General features: G+C 51.1%; 1 protein-coding gene across 1 annotated transcript in view; it reads right to left on the reverse strand.

Annotated features, from left to right (window-relative positions):
* Positions 1 to 3,378: 3,378 nt before the first annotated feature.
* Positions 3,379 to 23,242, reverse strand: part of LOC133345581 (homeobox protein EMX1-like) — a 31,358-nt gene continuing 11,494 nt past the window's right edge. The window contains exons 2-3 of the mRNA XM_061556487.1: positions 21,449 to 21,633; positions 3,379 to 5,748 (exon numbers count right to left, since the gene is read on the reverse strand). Of these exons, the coding sequence (XP_061412471.1) occupies positions 5,581 to 5,748; positions 21,449 to 21,633 (353 nt within the window). The 3' untranslated portion in view covers positions 3,379 to 5,580. The remainder of the gene's footprint in view (positions 5,749 to 21,448; positions 21,634 to 23,242) is intronic.

The following is a 23,242-nucleotide window of genomic DNA, read 5'->3' on the forward strand; positions in this document are numbered from 1 at the left end:
ACTCGCCACCACCCGACACAGCAAATTAGTAAATTTGTTTTGACACGTAAACAGAACGTGGCCAATTCGTCACTAGTACAGCACACCGGCGTGTTGGAGAGCAAAGCCACAACATTTACAATCCGAGTACGACGTTTCGCCAGTAATTGCAACCAGCATAATCAGGCAACAGCCAGATTTGTGGATAAAACCTCCTGTTTCGTTCCTTAAATAGCGGGGTAGATGTGATGACGTCACTTATGGCCAAACAACTGACTGGACTCGTATTCTTGGTTCTTTCGGTAACGTCACGTAGAAGGGAAATAAAAAAAAATGTGCATGTTTTTATTATTTTATTATTTCCCTTCTACGTGACTTTACCGAAAGAACCAAGAATATGAATCCCTGCAGTCACGAAAGCTTTAAATCAAAATTTGACTGGACTTTTTTTATTGTTTCACACCTGTTTAATTGCCAGAAAGCGTAAACACGATTCTTACTTTTTCATACGTTGATACTGGCAAAAAAACAAACAAGGTCCCGTGCTTTTTCTTCGTTATTTCGGTAAAGTCACGTAGAAGGGAAGTAATAAAATAATAAAAACATACCATTTTTTTCCCTTCTACGTGACTTTACCGAAAGAACCAAGAAGATGAATCCCTGCAGTCACGAAAGCTTTAAATCTAAAAAAAAAAGTTTTTTATTATTTTATTATTTCCCTTCTACGTGACTTCACCGAAAGAACCAAGAAGATGAATCCCTGCAGTCACGAAAGCTTTACATTGAAATTTAAGGTCCCGTGCTATTAACACTCCAGTTGCAGACTCGACGTGTCAAGAACGACGCCGTCCTCGTCACGCCGACCCGAGGCATTCCCGTGGCCAGTCAGCTGTTGTGGCCGCCCTACGTCACCGCCCTGGTCGGTGCGGGTCGATACAAGTGGCGGTAGGCAGGAGCGGCTCGGATAGCGATGATAGCCGTGGATGGGAATGCAACTCAGGTTCGCTGGGTTAGGGACCGTCCATAAATGACGTCACGCGATTTTAGACGATTTTTTACCCCCCCCTCCCCCCCCCCCGTCCTTCGTCACACGGCGTCACAAAAAGTCAGACCCCCCTCAAATATGACGTCACAAAGCTCTGCCCCCGCCCCCCAAAAAAAAATAAAACATGCTTCAAATGGCTTTAAACTATTGTCATTGTAGTGCGTATTTAACGTGCCGCTGCACTCTGATGTTGTAGGAGAAAACATGTATTAAAACGTCTATTTAATTAAGTAGAACGTGTTGTCTATATTAATTTAAAGTTGGGCATTTTGATGTGAGGTCACATTTCTCAAACCACCCCCCCTACCTCGTCACACATCGTCACAAATGTCTGACCCCCCCCCCCCCCCCAGGTGCGTGACGTCATTTATGGACGGCCCCTTATCGCGGCGCAGTGCGATCTCCCCCCCCCCGTGTCCCCCCACTTGTTATGCCATTCGCGACTGACGTCAGTCTTGGTGAAGTTTCGAACCCATAATGTTATCGACTCATAAACAATAACAGAGTCCAAGCCACACCTCTCTCTCTCTGTGTGTCTCTCTCCACGACCTCCATGCGCCTCATCGTGTGAGCGCCACGCCGCCTATAAAATGCCTCGTGGCTCCCTGAAAAGTGCCGTTAAAGTCCGGCGTCGTTGGCCAGTTGAATTCTTATTCTATTCATGCACTCGCGGAAGGCCGTGTGACCGATGACGTGTAAAAAAATATATAGATGTTTAAACGCCGAGAGACAAATACGGGCGGGTAGGATGGAGTATTGGTCCAATGGTTTATTATTTCAATACCTACTTGTTTATCGTAAGTATAAATTTCGATTTAAAGCTTTCGTGACTGCAGGGATTCATCTTCTTGGTTCTTTCGGTAAAGTCGCGTAGAAGGGAAATAATAAAATAATAAAAATAAAACATAATAAAATAATTCTCACGACGTTTCGGCCACAACGCAAGCAGCCGTCTTCATGTGAAGAACAGGTCTGTCGGAAAGACAGCGTCGTAAGTATGTTGAACTTCTCTGGCCACCATACGTGCTCATTGGAGGTGCGTTGAAAAGGTGTGCCCAGCGCCGATTGAGGTAACACTCGCCTCCAATGTCAGCCACTGCCTCCTGGAATAGAATCATCGAGTTCTGCTCAGCGGAGTACTTAGCTCAGTGCGCTAACCACTGCGCCACCGCTCCCTCCTCAGCCCCCCCCCTCCCCCTATCTCCCTCTCCGCCGTAGTTAATGCTGCAATCCAAAAGCCACGGGCTGCGTATCCAGCGGCTTTCCCACGCGAGTTTGTTGAAGCTTCGTACAACGGAACTACGTCGAAGAGACGCTTTGAGTAGCGCTCTCACAAACGCATCTCGTCTGAGCTGCGCTCTGTTCGCGATCGGTGTTTTTGTTTTCCCGTGACACCCACGCCACGGGACGCGTCGCCACTTGAAATCAGGCAATCAGTCGGCTAGATATATTAAAGTGTGCTTTGAAAACCCCCATCTCTTTAAAGTGGCCTTCCCTCTTTAGTTTGGTCGATTGCCCCTGCGGTTCTGTTTTTTTTTATTCCTGCTTGCCATGCATTTGCATTGGGATCCCAGAATGGAATGCGCTTTCTAAATTCAAATTATTATAGTGACTGCATTACGAGCCTATCGATTTTTTATGCTACATTTTCCTATCCCCGGTATAGAGATGTTCAGTTGATTATAGATCCCAAGTGCGTTTAATATACGCGTCGGATCAATCCACGTATATATTAAACGGACACTTTAAACGTCTAATATACATCTGTGTCTGAGCTAATCCAATTAAAACCACGGAAAAGTCAGCGCCACGCATACCAACAGATACAAACGAATATAAATACATTAAAAAAACAAGTATAGTCTTTATTTTAAATTCGTTAGCCAATAGCCATATAAATTATTGTGATGACAATCGATCGCGTCCACACAACTCATGAGGTCGCGAATCCAAACGGACGCCGAACACAAAAACAGGTCGCGGAGTGTTTTTTAAAATAAAAAAAATCATCAAAAAATCAAGTCATCTGGGATTTCTTTAACCGAGGGGGCGGGGGCGGAGGGCAGGGGAGGGAGTGATGGGGGGAGGCGTGAGGGAGTGGGAGCATGGGGAGGGGGTGGTGGGGGGAGGGGGGAGGGAGTGGGGGCAGGGGAGGGGGTGATGGGGGAGGGAGTCGGGGCAGGGGGGATTTGGGGGGAGGCGTGAGGGAGTGGGGGCATGGGGAGGGGTGATGGGGGAGGGGGGAGGGAGTGGGGGAAGGGGGGGATTTGGGGGGAGGCGTGTGGGAGTGGGGGCATGGGTGATGGGGGAGGGAGTGGGGGCAGAGGGAGGGGGGATTTTGGGGGCGCGGGGGGTGGGGGTTGCTTTCATGCACAATATCATTTACTTTATTTTTTTTTACTTTTAATATTTGCACACATCACAGGCAAAAGTCGACATATATAATTAGATAGACCTAACTCTGACATGGAAACACAAGGTTCGTAAACAATCGATGCAAGTACAGTATAACGTATGTACAATTTATTCAAAACGGACTTAAATAATTTTATCTCGTGTTATCTTTACAATCCACTTGGAGCAAAACACCGATCTCGTCGCGCGTATGGCGGCGTCGATAACAAAAATAAAAACAACGATAAACGATTGCGTGGGGTTCCTTTTGGGAAGGGTGAGGAGTTGGGGGACATCATCGGCCAATATCCGCGCGCACAACTCTTGGACAACGTTGCTCACAGAACAGGTTGCAAGAGTATTATTATCATTAGTGTATTTTTGTATTCCTTCCCTTTCAACCCGTGTCGATTTCTCCACATTTTCACGGGCCAGGTAACGTTCCGCTTAATCGAGCAGCGCCTCACAAAGGTTTTCCTCCTTCGACGTTACCACGATTCCGTCGGGCAGGAGTGGGGAACGTCCGGCCCGCGGGCCGTTTAAGGCCCCGCGAAATCATTTGGTGTGGCCCTGCCAAGCCAACCGCAGGCGGGACTCGAAATTCAATGAATCTCTAGGAGCAAACCTGGAAAAGCAGTTGCGAGTAGCAGCAACATCATCAATAGCCAGCTAACATCACACGCCTCGCCAAATAGAAGCAGTTCCAGCCATCGCATTAGGGGCGAGTAATGAAATGTTTGACCAAATAGAACGGGCTAATTTTTAAGTTGATAATTTTGTATATGTTATAAATATCCAAATGGCCCTTGGCAGAAAAAAGGTTCCCCCACCCCTGCCGTAGGGCAACCAAAAAAATAAGAACCACACACACGCTCGCGCGCGGTTCGACAGATCTCAGCCACGCGCGCTCGCTTTATAATGCTGTGACACATCGATCCCACGCACACAACAACAACAACAACCGTCGTTCGCCACTATAGCGGCGATGGCGCACAACGGCGCTTGTGACGGGCTAGGTATTACACCTCGAGGCCACGTGGAGTGTGTCGAAGGCTCTCTGGCTGCAGGAGGTCACGGGAGAGACCCAGGTGCCATGGGGTGACTGATTGAGATGGCCGGCAGATGCGCCACCTGTGCGCTCCACACTGTGGCAACTTGCTGCGTTTTATCCTCCCGGCGCTCCGCTCGTTGTTGTGAGCGTCGCCCATCCGCCCTCCGTGATACATTGACCGATATTGACACCGCTGGCAGCAGTCATCGGCAAGTCCAATCAGCTCCACATCCTTCTGTGCCACATCACTCCATATCTCTTCTCGAGCCCGTGCCGTGCCCGATTAGCCCCCTCTATCCGGCCAAACAGAAGCTGCTGGGTCATGCGGTGCCAAGTTCTGTTTAGAGAGCGCCTATGAAGGCGAGGGGATGGGTGGCCAGCCAGCACCACGCCCGGCCGCCTTTGTCTCCCCCGTGACGATATTTACACACCACACCAGGCTACTCATTCGAGGGCGAGTCAACCTGGACGAGACCCAGACCCGATTCGAATGTTCGCCACGGTTATTGGTCATGAACGAGCGAAGCTAACCGCTCCCCACACACCCACACATACAAACGCGCGTGTGTGCATTAACGGTGGGTATGTAATGCACGCGTGTTGCCTCCAACTGGCGCCTGGCGTCAACAAGGCAATTTAGCTCTCCCTCTTGACATCTCCCTAGTGGCTAATTGCAGGCGGACGGTGGCTGCTGCTGCTGTTGTTGTTTTCTGTTTGCTGCATCGCGTATCACACACTGCCCCCATCTGCCCGACTCGGGAAATTGTTGCTTTGATCCTCCCTCTCCTCCTCCTCCCCACCACGCTCGCGGGACGCAAGCGTGTCTCGTGAATAAACAGTACCGGCTTTTTTTTTTCTCGCAATAGGAAACAACATCACCACGAATTGTCCACAGCCGCGCGTCTCACGAGCGACGAGAGTAATCGTGATGACGACGCCTCCGCAGAACTGCGAAATTGCCGGCAGGACGCGCTTCTTGCAAAGTCCGTGTGGGCACGGCGGCGTCGATTCTGTCTCTCCGTCGCTCTGCACGCGCAGCGCTCCGCGTGAGCGTTCCGTCTCCTCCCGGGGGGTGCGGAGGAGGGGTGGGTGGGACGTCACTGCTTGCGTGTCAGTCATCCGACGTGACGTCTATCTCGTCGCCGCTGCCTTGGTTGGTCGCCTGCCTCCACCGGTTGATGTGATGGGAGCTCTTCTTCTTCTGCGGACTCTCCGGCCCTTCCTCCTCCAGCTTCTGCCTCTTGTACTTGGTTCGCCTGTTCTGGAACCATACCTTTACCTGCGGGCACAGCGGGCGGGCGGGCGGGTTTGCGTGGGGGTGGAGGGTGGGGTCAGGAGTTAGGAGTTAGACCGCAGACTTTTGAATGGATTCATCTCAGGCGTATGGGGGTTGCGCGGCCTGGGGCAAATTACCCCGTGTGGACCTCCGACGCCTTCAAACTAACCCCGAAGTATAACACCTGACACCGTGACGTCGAGCGCGCCCCCCCCCCCCAAAGCGCGGGGCCCGGGCGGTCGCCCACGTAATCGCCGTACCCTAGCGACGGATCAAAGCCACGATATTATCCACCGCTGCGTGAAGGTCTCCCCATAACTCGAGCTGTGGGCGCGGTATTTGTGAGAGATGTTGCCAGTTTGTGGATCGATGAGGATTCGAGAGGGGCTAGGAGTGAGAGTAATCGTGACCACCCGAAGCTACGTTACGACGCATGTGCGTGATTGTGTTTCAGTCAAAATCAGCCACGATCTATCCACTGTAGGATGAAGGCCTTCCCATACCTGCACCTCCAGGGACAGCTTTGGAGTTATTATACCAACGTCTTAAGAGTTGCTTCATAATTTCCCATCAAAGTTACGTTGAGTTATAACACGTGTGATTGCGTATACAGTCATCTCCATCATCAGCCGTGATCTACACACTGCTGGATAAAGGCCTCCTCGTGCCGTGTTTGTCGAGGGAGTTATGCATTTGACCATACTTCACCACGTGGATCAAGAGCGGGGTGGGTGGGGGGCACTGATGGTGACCGCGGCCGCGAATATAACTTAGACCGTCGAGTTCATAGCGCAGTGCGCTAACCACAGCGCCACCGCTCCGGGTGTATACAGTACGTGCGTGAACCATGCTTTAGGTAGAAGAAACGGCGATTGAAATGTCCACGGTTACGTTCACAGCGCACGCATTGCGGGAAGCAATGCCGTTCCTCGCTTGAGCGATGGCGTGCGATGATTTCGCATGGCCCCTGCCGAGCCACGAGAGGCGCTACCAATTATCTTCAAAGTTTAAAGCTGTGCCGTGATTACATTCTCTGGTTCTTTCGGTAAAGTCACGTAGACGGAAGAAGAAAAAATAATAACAATAAAATAGTAAAAAAAAAGTGAATAAAAATTATCACGACGTTTCTATCGCAACACAAGCGGTCGTCATCAGGAACAAGGAGGTTAAGCCTCTGAGGGCAAGCTGGAATTATTTTAAATGAGTAGCGACAATTAGGTTCATTGCCTGGAGGCGCGGTGGGGGTGGGGGGGGATTGTCAGTGACGTCCATACGTGCAGCTGTTATCTAGCGCTTTGGAGGCAAGGGTTGGTGGACCATGCAGAGATTTTTTTCTGTATTATTAAACTACAAAACCCAACTGGATTCCAGATTGTCAGTAAAATTATGTTTCGGTCCATTGGCCTATAAGCCAATGGGCTTTCTGTAAACAAAAATCCTGCAAGACATTGATTGCAAACACCCATAATCCGAAAAAGATGTCAAGTTATCGTCAACGTATTCTGTTTTAAGTTGTGAAACATACCTGTACTTATTGTTGTATTAATCATGCGTAGAAATATGCACGTCGATGGAGAGTTTACAACGTTATTAGGCCAACTGTACTGTGAGCCCGGCCACCTAAGTTCGATTCCAGCCCATGGCAAACCATCCTTGGCGAGTGATACCGAAACCTGGAGTCTCCCCATCCTCTTCAAACCCACACTGACCAGAATGGTGAAGTATGATCCAACAAACCCCCACGACCGACACGGATTGGGGGGGGGGGGGTGGGTTTGAGTAGGTGAGGAAGGGGGGGCACGCTCATCCAGCAGTGGATTGACAAAAAAGAGCTGTTGAATGTACACACCACGTGCACGCATTGACCAAGGTGCGCTCTGATACGAGCTCACCGTGGCTTCACCAGAGGTATATTCGGACGGTTGGTCCGATATTGCCTCTGCATAGGCATCCAACAGCAGCACAAAGCGCAGATTCCCAACTTCACATTCAAGTTCGCCGACGGCAATTTTCAACGGAGCGTGGCCGACTCCAACAGAGCCACGCACAAGCGCCCCGTCCGTTCGGGGGAACGTTCGCAGATGACTGGCGACACGCCACTGACCATCATCATCGTCATCATTCATTGTCTAAATTTGTCAAGAGTAGAAAATTACCCCCAAATAACCCCATTGGGACTCTCCATAGCAATCATTGTCCCGCTGCTGTCCGACTGACGCCCCATGATGCAGGTCACTCTTGCGATCGAGAATGCCCTGCAGGTGGTCGTGAACTCTCTGGCCCGGTTCAACAAGATGAACTCGAAACTTAAACAGCGGGACGAAGGCCTTCGCAGCTCGCTGCCGTGCCTCGTGGTCCCGCGAGAGAGCAATCCATCTGGGTCCCGCGCACGAGTTGCTTTCAGCGCTCCATCTCCACGGTGGGGCCCTCCTCTCGAGCGCGTTTCTATTGAACGATCGACCACTGTTGAGTCGCGACGTAGCCAACACGGAGGCGTGCGGCATCGTATCGACAAGGCTCGATTCTTGCAACTCACTATTCTACGGGACGTCTGACACAAAGACATTGCCAAGCTGCAGCGTGTCTAACATTCCTTGGGACGTGTCGTGACGGGTTCTGGAATATCCGACCGCGTATGTCCGGTGCTCGTCGCACTCATTACACACAAAAGTGCTTGCCGTAAAATCACAAATGAACCACAATACCTTGCTGATCTCGTCAAGGAGCATAAATCATCACGCAAACTCCGGTCATCCTCGCAGCAACGGCGTTTGGCTAACTGGCCGTCGAACAAAGACGGTCACTGTATCGCGCGCTTTCAGATGTGCTCCTGCGACCGTCTGGAACGCTCTTCCTTCCGATGTTAGGAAGCCACTGGAGCTATGCACTTTTAAACCCTGATTTCAAAATGCATTTCACTCGAAGTGCTCTTTGTGTTTTGTTTGTTGTCCTTCCTCCGCACCTCCGCTTAGCAACGGTCGGTTATGTACGGTGGAAAATAAGTTCAACACACTGTACAACAATTCTAGGCCACACGCAAAAGCGAAAAGTTCCACCGTCGAGGCAATTATAACCGCACTGCACAGTGAACCTGACGATCCGAGATCGATTCCCGACCACGGTTAACATCGCAAACAGCAGTTCTGTTTGTTTCTGGCCGCTTGACGATTTGGACCTTTGGGTATGTGCCCAGCAACCTTGATGTCAAAAATATTAACTTGGCAGTGATACAAATTATAATAATGTTAATGCCGTATATTGAATCAGGCAAGGCTCACTGGGCAAAGGCTGCTTTGGATTTCGTTCGGTTCTGTGCTGTTTGCCCAAGATGTAATGGAGCCAGAGTGAAGGGCACTAAGGGGTTAACTGTTCTTGTCCAAGTCACACAGCATCGGAGCATTATGACGTTACGACAACAATTTTAATGTACACGTCGTCTTCATGCATCTCAAGAATAAGCACATTTAGATTTGTGTTATCTCTTAACAATAATTCAGGAGGCTCATAGAGCCATAATAAGACACCTATACGATTCCCCGGGTTGGTCGTTAATGCTCAAGGCTCAGATGAACAGTATTGAGAATAGGGTTTCCCTTTTTTTCTGGCAACAAAACCGTTGTTAAGATGTTAAAACAGCAAACTGAAGCCTGCTGGCGTCCTCTGGTCTAACACCGTTTGAGATTAGGCTCGAAAGAAAGCCGTCTCTGGTGTGTTACAATCAGTTTCAAAGACAATGCATATATTAGAGTATGTTTTTTGTTTGCATTCTGACCACAATTATTGTGGTTAATGCAGACATGATTCCTTGTAAAATTTTCAGTTTGGTGTTTTTACATATTAACACCTGTTTTGTTGCCAGAAAAAAATGGAAACCCTATTCTCATATTTTGGTACTGGCAAAGGAGGTCTCATGTTATGAACAGTATTATCGAGAGGCATAATAATAATAAGAGTGGAAAGCCCAGGAACCAGTTTTCATAACACTTGCCACGATTGTTAGCTTTGGCCCGGAATCAAACTACAGTACTTACTGCAAGCGCGCCGGATTAATTGAGGCCGTGCGCTAACCGTTGCGCCACCGCTCCATCCCAATCCCCGAGACGAGCGTGCATATACACACACACCAATCAGTCTCCCCGTGTGCTCTTCGAGTTGTACAGTCCCCCATTCAACCCGGTCACTTAAATAAACTCCCAGCACACGGAGCGAAACGTCGGACATCGTTCCGAACGACAAACGCAAATCGAGGAATCTCCACCTTCGCACACCCCCCCACCCCCCTCCTCCTCCTCGTCCTCCTCCGCGTGCTGCTAAGTGCCATTGGCTCCTCGTTCGAGTGTCCTTATCTGCGTCGTGAAATATCTCGTTTCCCTTTCGCTGGGTTCGAGGTGAAGGTGAGAGTCGTGGCTATTACCATGATTACTAGAGGGTGCATTTACGAATACAAACAGAGCAGAGACTGTGCGAAGACCGGCACCTCGCACCCTTGCCTCTCGGCGAACGAGATAAAGCCCCGAGCCCTGATCATGTGAGACAACAGACACAGGGCGGAGGCGCTATATTTTCTTCCCGGATCAGAGTTCGCCACGCCGTTCGGATTCCTTTTTTTCTGGCCGTGCTGCTGCCATCTTCCCCCATACTACTTTTTTAAAACACGTCCATTTCATTAAACGGATATAGGGATACGCGTGAGATAGGATTGTTATGGATATGCGTGCCCTTGTACTCTTAGTTGTAGTGCCTTACGCCAATAATTCCGACTCCGAGTCAAGCCTAGCAGCGTTCCCCGTCCGAAATGTCGAGTGAGAAATTAAGATTTTATAAATCAGGGTTTCTCAACACTCCAGGCCTCGCTACCAGCCACCACTCCCACACTCCGTCTTTTCCGCGTTTACCAATGTACTCGTTCCACGCTGCACGCGTCCGATGATTATTAAACGCGTACCACGTGACGCGCTAACCAATTAGCGCTGTCTGCGTTAACAGAGCCCGATTTGAATTGAGATCTCAATGTGCGTGTGCACGCGTGTCCCACGTGTGTGTGCGCGCGCACGCGTGTTCCACGTGACCCAGAAAGCAGCGTTAATTGCTTAGAGGCACCACGTGGAACGTGTTTAGCAATCATCAGACGTGTGCACAGTGGAACGAGTTGATTCGTATTTGAATGGGGAGGGGTGAATTGGTTAACACGGAAAGACGCAGCGTGGAGTTGGAGCCATGCGGACCGGAGTTTGGGAATCCCTGCCTCATATGAGATAGTGACGACGTTTTTGTTTCATATGGGAGAATATCTATTGCAATATCGTCTGTCCGACCATATAGTTACATATCCAGCAGTTGATTGACCCTGGCTGCTGATAATAACCATGATGATTACACAGCGAATATCATGGAGTTATATACCCCAAAAGGTCGTTTAAACCAATTCACACTCTTGATGAATACATCAAATAACCCCATTGGTCAATAAGGCTGCTTTAAGACGCAACGAAGGTATATATTAGGCGACGTTTCGGGTAATGGGCCCGTGATGACAGCGCGTAGAGAGGCCAGAGACACAGAGCGTTGGTTGGTGTACCACTGCCAGCGCAGTGTCACATACTAGTCTGTTTACACTGCTGCATACAAACGTCTTAATTGCAAACCAGAACAAGCAGTGCACAGTACTGTATACACATTGGCATGTCCGCTAATGCAGTGGACGTGTGACTTAGTGAAATACACATCAGTCGTGATTAGCACGGGTGGGGTATGTACGGTGTGAAGGAAGTTCAACATACAAATGTACGCGCCACGTCGAATAGAATTACGTTATTTGAAGTCGGTAATACGCTTTAGTATACATGCATTAGCATAATCATTGTCAACTACATGCAGAAGGAGTTTTTTTCCAATATAAATATTTTTAAACGGAGTTTATAAATTGATATCGTGTTTTAAGAGGATATGTTTCCTGTATATCACGCGTATACATACATACAAACATACACACGCATATACTGTACTGCATTTATACACATGCACATACGTACGTATGGTGGTTAACATTCACGCAAATACACACAAGAAGCCAAGGTTCGTAGCTTAGTGCCCTAACCACTGCGCCACCGCTCCCCACTCACACATACGCAAACGCACACATATAGACATGAAAAAGACATGCATGTATGCATATATACGTACGTACACATACATAGGGCATAAAAAGTACGTGTAGTTTAATCTGTCATAATACGTTTACAAAGACAAGCACACAAACGTTCACATAAAGACAAAGCTACCCCGTATAGCCCTTGACAGACTGTTAGTGCAAGTGCTGTTAGCGAGCACGTATGAAAGGCAAAACAAAGCATACGAGGGGGGTGGGTGGCCCGCATCACGCCAGGCCGCCTTTGTCTCCCCAGTGCTGATGTTTACACACCGCACCAGGTACTCATTTAAGGCCGAGTCCACCTAGGGGAGGGCCCGGACCGGTTATAATATTCGCTGTCACTGTTATCTGTCGCTAGCGGGAATCGAACTCGCGTTACCGAGTCCGTAGCGCAGTGCGCTAACCACTACATTACCGCTCCCCATTACAGCGTGCTACGGTGGAGAGATGTTGACTACCTCGCCTGGTATACAAGAGAGTGCGTAGGTTCGATCCCGACCCTGACGCCTGTAAATTTGGAGTTCTCATGTCGCTCTCCCCGTGGTCGCCTGGGATTGTTTTCACGTTGAGAAACATGCGTTAAGAGTATTCGGGTGCCATGAATTTCCACGTGAAAAGCCACTTTCGTTGAGCTTTCACGCGTGGCCAGGTCACTTCTGCAATAGGCGCCATACAGCTCAGTGGGCCTTACCTGGTGAAATAAATAAAATAAAAAGTAATCTAGATATAAACACAGGCGCACATACGTGGCGGTGAACAATTGCGCACGGTGCTTTTAGACGCCACATCAAAGTTGGCCCCCGCAAAGTTGCTGTGCACGTCCACGCTGTCTCTTCTTCTCCTGCCTCTCGCCAACACGCGTCGTTCCGCGTGCTGGGCTGGGCTATACATTTCTCAAGCCCTCTCCCCTCCCGCTGAGAGCGGATTTGAAGCCCCGAGTATGAGGTTGGGTTAGTGGGGGGGGTAGTTGGTGGTGGTGGTGGGGGGGTGGAGGAGGAGGAGGGGGACGGTGGTGGCATGAAAGGCGCCCCCCCCACACTGCCAGGGCTTTGTTTGCGAATTCTCTGCAACCCACCACCGCTCATCCCACGCGTCCCTCCAAACCCTCCCCTCCAAAACCTCCCCCATCCCCCCCTCCTCCTCCTACCACTCCGCCCCTCTCGCCAATAATTCCAGTAATAAATGCAAATGCTCTCTCCGCCATACACAGCGGCGAGTTAAGCTGTTTGCGGAGGCAATGAACTTAGGCTAACCTCTGGGAGGCACTGAAAGCCCGCTTCTTATGGCGCGGTTCTTTGACAGGCGCCCGATCGGATTATGCTCCTGTGTGTGATATGTGTATGTGTGTGTGTGAATATACGTATCAATGTGTATGTGTGTGTGTGAATATACGTATCGATGTGTGCGTGTGTTGTGTGTAGTATATAGCGGGGTAGTGCGTAACAACAACAGTGAGTGGCAAATATTTCGACCGGTCCTTGGACCTCCCCGAGGTCAACTCAGCCACAAAATGGGTAACCTGGTGCCTTGTATGCACATTGCCACTCGGGAGACAAAGGCGGCCTGGGTCGTGGTGCTGCACCCTCCCCTACCCCCCCCCCCTCGTATGCCGTGCCGACCTTCATAGGTGCTACTCGCGATCAGCACTTGCACTCCCCCCCAACCCCACAGTCTATTACCGTGGTGGATCTTTGTCTACGTGATTAGAGGAATGTTTGGGGAGTAGTCGAGCGGGACCTTTCGACTCAACCCATGAAACTGCGGTGCCCGTGAACTCGTTGTGTGGATAATTATTAATGCATTCATTCGTCCGGCTGTGGAGTTTCAAATCGATGGCCTTTCAAATTGGGATTTTCGCGTAGCTTGCGGTTCGTATCTGCGCAAACGGTGTAATCTAAAAATGTTACATTCAGCGCGAGTAAGAGTCGAGCCTGTGCCTATAATGAGAACGATCTGGCAATTCCAATGTGCGTGCCCACACAAACAACAAAAAATAAAACCTCTCACGGCCAGGGTCAAACGTTGCACACAAACGTTGCGGTCCCAACTTCGCCGGTGAAATCAACGTGGCCGGAGAGTGGAGTGTGACGCCGCAGCCGATAAATAGCGAGCACATCCCATCGCAGCTACTGCTGCTAACTCTGTACCGATGTGATGTTTGCCGCAGGTGAAACTAATTTCTAGACGCATTGACGAGCACGGACGGTCTCGTGCGTGTCTTTGTTTCGACGGACACCGGTTTGGAAAACAATATATGTACGTCAATTGGACGTGACAAAGATGTTTTTGTTACCGTCACGTGCATCGTGTTATGGGTACACGTTCCTGTTCATCTGTGCGTCGTTTAAATCGGCGGTAGCAATATAATATGCGTAAAACAAAAATGCTGCAAAAAGGCTGTGCTTGCTTTATCTATGAGTACGCTCTGAAGTAGGGCCATTCCCCGAAACGTCGTCTCTGCGTTGCATCCCTTCTCGCCCTTCTGGAGCATCATTATATATGTGCGTCGATGGCGTTTCTTCTTGGGAGCAATGTAGTTGTCGAGTGGGTCTAGTTGTGTCTGTGCTTGTGTTCGTAGCCACGGAGAGCGTTTCGCTGAAGTGTAACACTGCACTTGGGGTTGATTGGTTGGTGGTGGTGGTGGTGAGGCTGATGAGAGTAAGCGTGGTGAGCGGTGGCGCAGCAGTTGGCGCACTGCGCTACGGAGCCGACTTACCCGAAATTTGATTCGCGCTCGCGACCATTAAGAGTTGGCCAATGTTTTAACCGATCCGGGGCTTCCCCGAGTACCTGGTGCGTTGTGTAAACATCAGCACCGGGGAGACAAAGGCGGCCGGGCGTGGTACTGATGACTCACCCCCGTGAGGTGCTCGCTAACAACACTTGCCCCAACGGTCTATTGAAGGGGATCTTTGTATGTGTGGCGGAGAGAAGTGTGTGTGTGTCTGTGTGTAAGTCTGTATGTGTGTGTGTCTGTGTGTGTGTCTGTATGTGTGTCTGTGTGTGTGTCTGTATATGTGTATCTGTATGTGTGTGTATGTGTGTGTGTCTGTGTGTGTGTCTGTCTGTGTATGTGTGTGTGTCTGTGTGTGTGTCTGTCTGTGTGTGTCTGTCTGTGTGTGTGTCTGTCTGTGTGTGTGTCTGTCTGTGTGTGTGTGTATGTGTGTGTGTCTGTGTGTGTGTCTGTGTGTGTGTCTGTGTGTGTGTGTGGTTCGTTTGTAAGTCTCTGTCTCTCTCTCCCCCACCACCCCCACGCTCCCCCTCTCTCTCTCTCTCTTCCCTCGACTCTCAATCGCCCGTCGCTTGCTCCCTTTAACCCAAACGAGCGCTGATTAAATAACCCTCACCCCCTGCCCCCCTCCCCCAGCTACACACGAATCGCCAGCATCGGCCCTCCATCTGTAGCAAGGCAGCCCCCCCCCCCCTCCCAGCACATCGCCCCCGCAAGCTGCACAATTAAGACTGTGAGCGTTGCAGGGCGCGCAATTTGCGTGCCATCTCAAAGGCCCATTGAACAGACCAATCTCAGACATCTTCCTTTGATCGGCCTGCTTGCCCCCCAAGCCAATGCCTCCGACTAAGAGCTTGGGGCCGATAGCGACACGGAGGAGGCAGCTTGCGTGGTGGCTGTTTTTTGTTTGTTTGTTATGGACGGACGCGACCTCAAAACGTCATCGTCGTGTTTGATGATGCGCGCAATAAAGTCACGATTGGCCGGTATTCACGCGGTGCGTGCGTGTGTGGCGTGCGTGTGCATGGGGAGCGGTGGTGTAGCGGTTAGCGGTACGCTGCGACCCGAGTTCGATTCCCACTCACGGCCAACACCGGTGACGATTATTTGAACCGGTCCTGGGCCTCCCCTAGGTCGACTCAGCCTCAAATGAGTATCTGGCGGGATGTGTAAAAAAACATCGCCACTGGGGATACAAATGCGGTCGGGCGTGGTGTTGCCCACCCCCTCGTGTGCCGTGCCGGCCTTCATAGGCGCACGCTAACAGCACTTGCCCCAAAACTATGTTATGTCTATACGGGGGGTCTTTGTCTTTATCAGTGTGTGCGTAAGATATCAGCCGTGTGAGCGAAGTTAATAAAAACTCGACAAAAGAAACCTCAACACACCCGTCAGCAACACAACCCGCGACGGTTCGCGCGTGACACTGTGCGAAAGGGCCATTGTCCGAAACGTCGCCGACTGTGCACCAGTGCCAGCGGCGGCGGCGGCAGCAGCAGCGGCGGCGCTCGATATGTCGCGCCGGGTTACGCAAGGCACTGCGCCGAATGAGACTCAGGTGTCTCCCGTGTAGCGCCACGTGGCTTCACGCGACTCCATCCGAGAGATTTCTCTCCAACGATCATCATGGATGAGCGCGCGCGGTCCCCCACCACCCACCACCCACCCCGGACCCCCACTTCGTTAGAACCTCGCACGTGGCTCAACGAGGCGACGGTCCTTTGAGAAGCGAAACTGCGCACGCGACTAACACCGCGCAGCCTCAACAGACTGTTGGGGCGAGCGCTGTTAGCGAGCACCTGTGAAGGCCGGAACGGCACGCGAGGATGGGGTGGGTGGTCAGCACCGCGACTAAGTAGTGGCGGTGTTTACACTATTCCATCGGGTATTCGGTTAGCGCGCTAACCAATACACTACCGCTCCGACATGTATACACAAGTATATACAAGAGAGCGATATTGAACAATGGGTAATTATATTACACGTTTTCCGATATAACCTACGAACGATTTGGCAATTCGCTCTCCGTTTCACGCTAAGCGAGTTCGAGCGGAAGGAGATAATTGCCTTGCAAAAATTACACTGAAGAGGCTCCTATGTTAGTTATTAGGACTGCTAATACTGCTAATCTCGATGTGCCGCGCGTAGTGGCGCGCCGTCGTGATTAGCGGGCGGAGAAAATGAACGCCGCTTGGATACCGGCTTAGAACTGAAGACAGTACATTTATAACATTATTTATAACACTTTATGTATAACACTATATTTATAACAAACACTACCGCGCCTGTGATAGCCATGATTTAACCCCCCCCCCCCAATAAAAGGGAATTACGGATTAACGCGAAATTGAAGAGGCAATCACGGTATGCGCATGAATACGTTGCACACCCCTTCCCGATGTGCAACGTCGCATTGTCTAGTCCGCAGAGGTAATTTATGGACACTGCCAAGTGGCTATCATCTTATTATGACGCGTTCAAGCAATTGTAGGTTGTACAGCAAATTTTCTGGGGGGGGGGGGGGTGACCGGGTTCCCAACTCGTATTGTAATTAATTTAACATTTGTACACACACAGACAAAGATCACCCTCATAGCTCTAGCAGACTGTTGGGGCAAGTGCTGTTAGCGAGCACCTATGATGGCCGACACGGCACACGAGGGGGTGAGTGGCAAGTACCACCCCCTGCCGCCTTTGTCTCCCTAGTGGCGATGTTTACGCATCGCACCAGGTACTCAATCGACGCTTAGTCTACCTAGGGGAGGCCCAAGACCGGTTCAGATAAACGTCACTGGTGTTGGCCGTGAGCGCGAATCGAACTTGGATCGCTGGATTCGTCGTGTCGTACGATAACGGCTACACTAGCGCCCCCCACCACACACACACACAGCCAACAAAGACAAAGATCCCCCGTATAGCCTTAACAGACTGTTGGGACAAGTGCTGTTAGCGAGTGGCAGCAATATATGCATACATACAAACACACACACGTGCATGCATGCATACACAAAAGTAATGTTATGCAATGCACGCAAAGGGATGCCACTCAATTTACGTGCGATAAGATCTGCAGTACGGTATACATGTACATGTATATACTGCATGTAAAAAAAAGAACATTGCTCATCAAACGACTTCATTTTCACGTAATTTTAAAATGACCGATATCTCCACGTGCTACTAATTGCACGTCAATTGTATGCGCAATAACAGAATATAAATGATTACTAAAACTAGTTCGGCACTTTGTCAATATCGCGCTGGATGACTGGATGAAGGCCTTCCCCAGGCCGTTGTTTTGTTGTTTTGGGGGGGGGGGGGGGGTTCTTCGACCATACTTCACCACCGCGCCACGGAAACACCCCCGCTAATGAAATCTGCATAACATACTAATGCCGATTGTAACCACTGAACCGGCTATAACGTTCATCCTGTTCGCTGTCTCGTATTGAACACGTGCATGCTTGCGCACGTTTCAACACGTGCATATACGCGCATGCTGCATTCGCGTGGCAGTCTTTAGGGTCGCTAAAAGCATCGGGTATGGCTCAGCTGTGGAGATTGAAACGAAACTTTGCTGCCTAACGCCAAAGACGGAGGGCGCGAGAGATGCATTGCAATAGCAATGTCGTAATCGTCGATGGCGTAACACACCGTTATATTGACCCACACATCATCATACTGCGGCACAGTACACGAGACTATAAAACAAATGCAATGATGGATCGATCCTTCTAGAATGCATCCGTATGCCGACTCAAAGTAATACGTATCGTAATTACAAAGCACGTACGATGCGTACGTAGAGCAATTGTGTGAACGTGAATGTAGAACGCAGTGCATTCTACGCACACTCGTAATCGGGCGCGTGCCACGTGCACACAAAGACAAATAACCCCCGTATAGCCTTAACAGACTGTAGGGGCAAGTGCTGCTAGCGAGCACCTACGAAGGCCGGAACAGTACACGAGGGGGTGGGTGGCCAGCACCACGCCCGACCGCCTTTGTCTCCCCAGTCGCGATGTTTACACACCGCACTGAGTACTCACTTGAGGCTGAGTCGGACCTAGGGAGAGGCCCAGGACCGGTTCAGATAATCGTCACCGGGTGTTGGCCGTGAGCGGGACGCGAACCCGGGTCGCCGGGTTCGTAGCGCAGCGTGGCGCTAACCGCTACACCGCCGCAGCGCGCACTGTGCGCATTACTACGCGCGCGCGGTGCGGGTCACGCGTGGCAGAGCGATGCACGGAGTGGTTCTTAACCTGGGGTGCACGCTGCGCCTGGGAGCGCCAAATGCCCTTCGTGGGGGGGAGGGGGGGGTGCGAGGACGTGGCCAGATTGTTTATGTTCGAAGGTAAATCATCGAAAGACAAATTAAGCGCGGGCACCTAAGTACGACTACTTTTATTTCGATTTAAAGCTTTCATTCAGACGCTGTCTTTCTGACAGACCTGTGCTTCACCTGAGGACTGGCTGCTTGCGTTGTGGCCGAAACGTCGTGAGAATTATTTTATGATGTTTTATTTTTATTATTTTATTATTTCCATTCTACGTGACTTTACGACTACTTTGTTCCATCAAGACCCCGATGTAGTTATTGACGCTGTACGTCTGTGTAACGATTGAGAGAGCGCAGTAAAGTTGACTAACCACTGCGCTACACGGTCAACCTGGGCGTCCCGGTGATTACTTAGTGCGCGGTGTTGGTGGGTACATTGTGTTGCATGCGTAATAAGCACGCGTGTGTACTGTGCGCGTGTGTGTGTGAATGGTTGTTTGCACAGCGTTTGCACCTGAACGGGGTGTGGGACTCTTCACAGTCGAGTCAGCCTTAAATGAGTACCTGGTGCAGTGTGTAAACACCGGCGTTGTAGAAACAAAGGCGTGGTGCTGTCCAACCCACCCACTCGTGTGCCATGCCGGTCGGCCTTCATAGGTGCTCGCAAACAGCACGAGGCTATACGGCGGATTGTTTTTAGTATGTTTGTCTTTTGTGTGTGCACGGGAACATACATATACGCACATGCATCCAGTTGCATAAGCATGCGTGTGGCACGTGTGCAGCGCTTGCACGCGCGTAGCCCACTGCTGCACATCTTGCACGTGGTGCTTCCAGTGCTGCAATGCCCCTGAGTGACGTCAGGTTCATGATGTTGGTTGCCTCCACCACCTGGGCTCTTCTTTTGCTTTGTACCCCGAGTCTCCCCTGAACAATAGAGACGTTTGTGGTCGCGGTGGCTTCTCGCCTGGTTTAAATACAATATCCGTGCAAGATGCGGGATGGGGCAGTGGAGCTAATGGTTTCGCGAACGGCGCTGTAGACCAGGAGACACCTGAGTTCGAGTCCCAGCCCGGGCTAAACATCAGCGGTGAGTGATGATCTGAATGGGTCCTGCTCCTTCCCTCCAGCGTCATCAACCCGCACTAACCAGCCTGGTGAAGTATGGTCAAATCCTCCACGCCCGACAAGGTTAGGGAATAGCTTAATCCAGCAGTGGATTGAACAAGGCAGTGGAAAATGTTGTTGTTTTTTGTTTGTTTACATGGAAAACAAATGTCCGTCTACAGCCGAGGGCGCGTGGGGTTGCACGTGGCGACTGAATCGATCACTGGTGCACGTGTGTGTGCACGTGTGTGTGCAAGTGTGTATGTGTGTGCACGTGTGTGTATGTACACGTGTGTGTGCACGTGTGTGTGCACGTGTGTGTGTGCACGTGTGTGTGTACACGTGTGTGTGTGCACGTGTGTGTGTGTGTACACGTGTGTGGGGAGCGGTGGTGTCGCGGTTAGCACGCTGCGCTATGAACCCGGCGACACGGGTTCGATTCCCGCTCACGGCCAACACCAGTGACTATTATCTGAACCGGTCCTGAGCCACCCCTAGGTCGACTCAGCCACAAATGAGTACCTGGTGCGGTGTGGAAACATCGCCACTAGGGAGACAAAGGCGGCCGGGTGTGGTGCTGGCCACCCACCCCCTCGTGTACCGTTCCGGCCTGCATAGGTGCTCGCTAACTGCCCTTGCCCCTACAGTCTGTTAAGGCCTATATGGGGGATATTTGTATACGTGGCACAGGGGTTAGCGCACCATGCAACGAACCCGGCCACCCGAGTTCGATTCCCACTCTCGGCCATTAAGATTGGCGAATATTTAAACCGGTCCTGGGCCTCTCCTAGGTCGACTCAGCCTTGAGTTAATGCCTGGTGCGCTGTGTAAAGATTATCACTGGGGAGGACAAAGGCGGCCGGGTGTGGTGTTGGCCGCCCACCCCCTCGTGTGCCGTACTGGCCTTCAAAGGCGCTCGCTAACAGCACAGTCTGTTAAGGCTACACGGAGGATTTTTAGAAGTGCAAGTGGGGAGTGGTAGCCAAATAGGGAGTGGCAATCGCACACTGCGCTACGACCCGGGGTCTGATTCCCCGCTCACCGCCAACACCAGCGACGATTGTTTGAACCAGTGCTGGGCCTTCCTCTCTTTGGTCGACTCAGAAAAATTCAAAATCATTATTCCAGGAATTATCAATCACATCAATCTCGCCTTGTTGTGAGTCCACGCATCAATGTATTTATTTTATATATATGAACTTCGATTATTGCTAGCCGTAACTCGCACTCTAGTGGTAGTGCCTTACGCCACTTCTACGTCAGCCTCAACGTGCACCTGCAGCCTGGCACAAGCGCTGCCATCACGGCGAGTGACGTTGTTGTCGTTGTCTCACGGCTGTCAGCTTGGTGGTAATGGTGTTTGTTGTTGTTGTTGGTGTTTGTTTGTTGTTGGTGGTGTTTGTTGTTGTATGTGCGCGCGCGCGCGAGCTCGCACCTGCGTCTCGCTGAGGCTGAGACTGCTGGCGAGCTGCTTGCGCTCGGCTCCCACCACGTAGTGGTTCTTCTCGAACGCGTGCTCCAGACGCAGCAGCTGCGAGGGCGAGAACGCCGTGCGGATGCGCTTCGGCTTGCGCGCGAACGGACTGTGCAGCAGGAGGCTCTCGGCGCTGCCGTCGGCACCTGCGGTTGAGGGGCGGGGGGGTGGGCAGCGTTTTAGAGAGAGAAGAGGGTCACACGGAGGAGGTGGAAGAGGAGAAGATGGGGGAGTGGATGGGGGTGACACAGACGTTAAGCATGTGCGTGCGTGTGATGTCGTGCGCTGCGCTATGAACCCGGCGACCCGAGTTCGATTCCCAGCCACGGCCAACACACTCAGTGACGATTATCTGAACCCGTCCTGTGCATCCCCTAGGTCCACTCAGCCTCAAATGAGTACCTGGTGCGGTGTGTAAACATCGCCACGAGGGATACAAAGGCGGTCGGGCGTGGCGCTGGCCACCCACCCCCTCGTGTACCGTTCCGGCCTTCATAGGTGCTCGCTAACAGCACTTGCCCCTACAGTCTGTTACAGGCTTTACGGGGGATCTTTATATTTGTCTTTGTGATGTCGTGCGGAGAGCGGTAGTGTAGCCGTTAGCGCGACGCTGCGCTATGAAACCGGTGACCCGAGTTCGATTCCCAGCCACGGCCAACACACTCAGTGACGATTATCTGAACCGGTCCTGGGCCTCCCCTAGGTCCACTCAGCCTCAAATGAGCACCTGGTGCGGTGTGTAAACATCTGTGACGATTATCTAAACACGGTCGACTTAGTCTTAAATGAGTACCTGTGGCGGTGTGTATGCAGACACTAGCATTGGGGAGACAAAGGCGGCCTGGCATGGCGTTGGCCACCTACCCCCCTCCTGTGCTGCGTTGTCCTTCATTTAGTTTCTCGCTCACAGCACTTACCCCGGCAGTCTGGTCAAAGCCTATACACGGGGGCATCTTTGCGCTTTTGTGTGCTGTCGTGCACGAGTTATTCGCGCGTGTGCATTCGTTTCGAATGGAACGTCGTTTGCACATCAACAGTGGAGAGACAAAGGCGGCCAAGGCGACAAACCACCTCTTGCCCTTGAGGGATGGCGGTGAAGTGGTTAGTCACTCTGTGTGGTGTGTTGAAACGTGCGCTTTTGTTTGGCACTTAAGTATGTCGGCAGATCCATTGTAACATATCCCCGACAATATTTATATATATATACAGTGCGCGCGTGTGTGTGTATATACGATTATACGCGTACACTTTGTGCGAGTTGAAATGAGAATTACAAGTGGGGGCATTGTCTCAATGTGTCGCTTTCACGCACACGGTTCAACAACAGAGCACTCAAAGGCCGCGTGCCAAAGGGTCGTTAAAACGCTTGCGAATATTCATAATATTCATAATAATATTCATAATAATACACGGTTGTGGAAATTCCACATTCTGCTGGCAAGGATATGCGTTCTTGCGTCCTCTGGAACAGACCACAGAACCACGTGTATCCCAATCGTCTTTTGGGTTATCTCCATGAATACCGCGCGTGCTGTTTATACTATGGGCACTTGTCCCGAAAGTGTGCTGAAGCTACCCGGGGGATATTTGTCTTTGTGAACGGAGAGCGGTGGCGCTGCGGTTGTTCGCGAACCGCGCCACGAACCCAGCAACCCGAGTTCGATCCCCGCTCACGGCCACCATCAGTGGCGTGCATCTGAACCGCTGCCGTGCCTCGCTGGGGAAACAAAGACGGCCCCGTGTGGGTGTTCCCCA

Source organism: Lethenteron reissneri, chromosome 22, assembly GCF_015708825.2.
Source record: "Lethenteron reissneri isolate LAM-NWPU_2019-01 chromosome 22, ASM1570882v1, whole genome shotgun sequence".
Classification (NCBI taxonomy): domain Eukaryota; kingdom Metazoa; phylum Chordata; class Hyperoartia; order Petromyzontiformes; family Petromyzontidae; genus Lethenteron; species Lethenteron reissneri.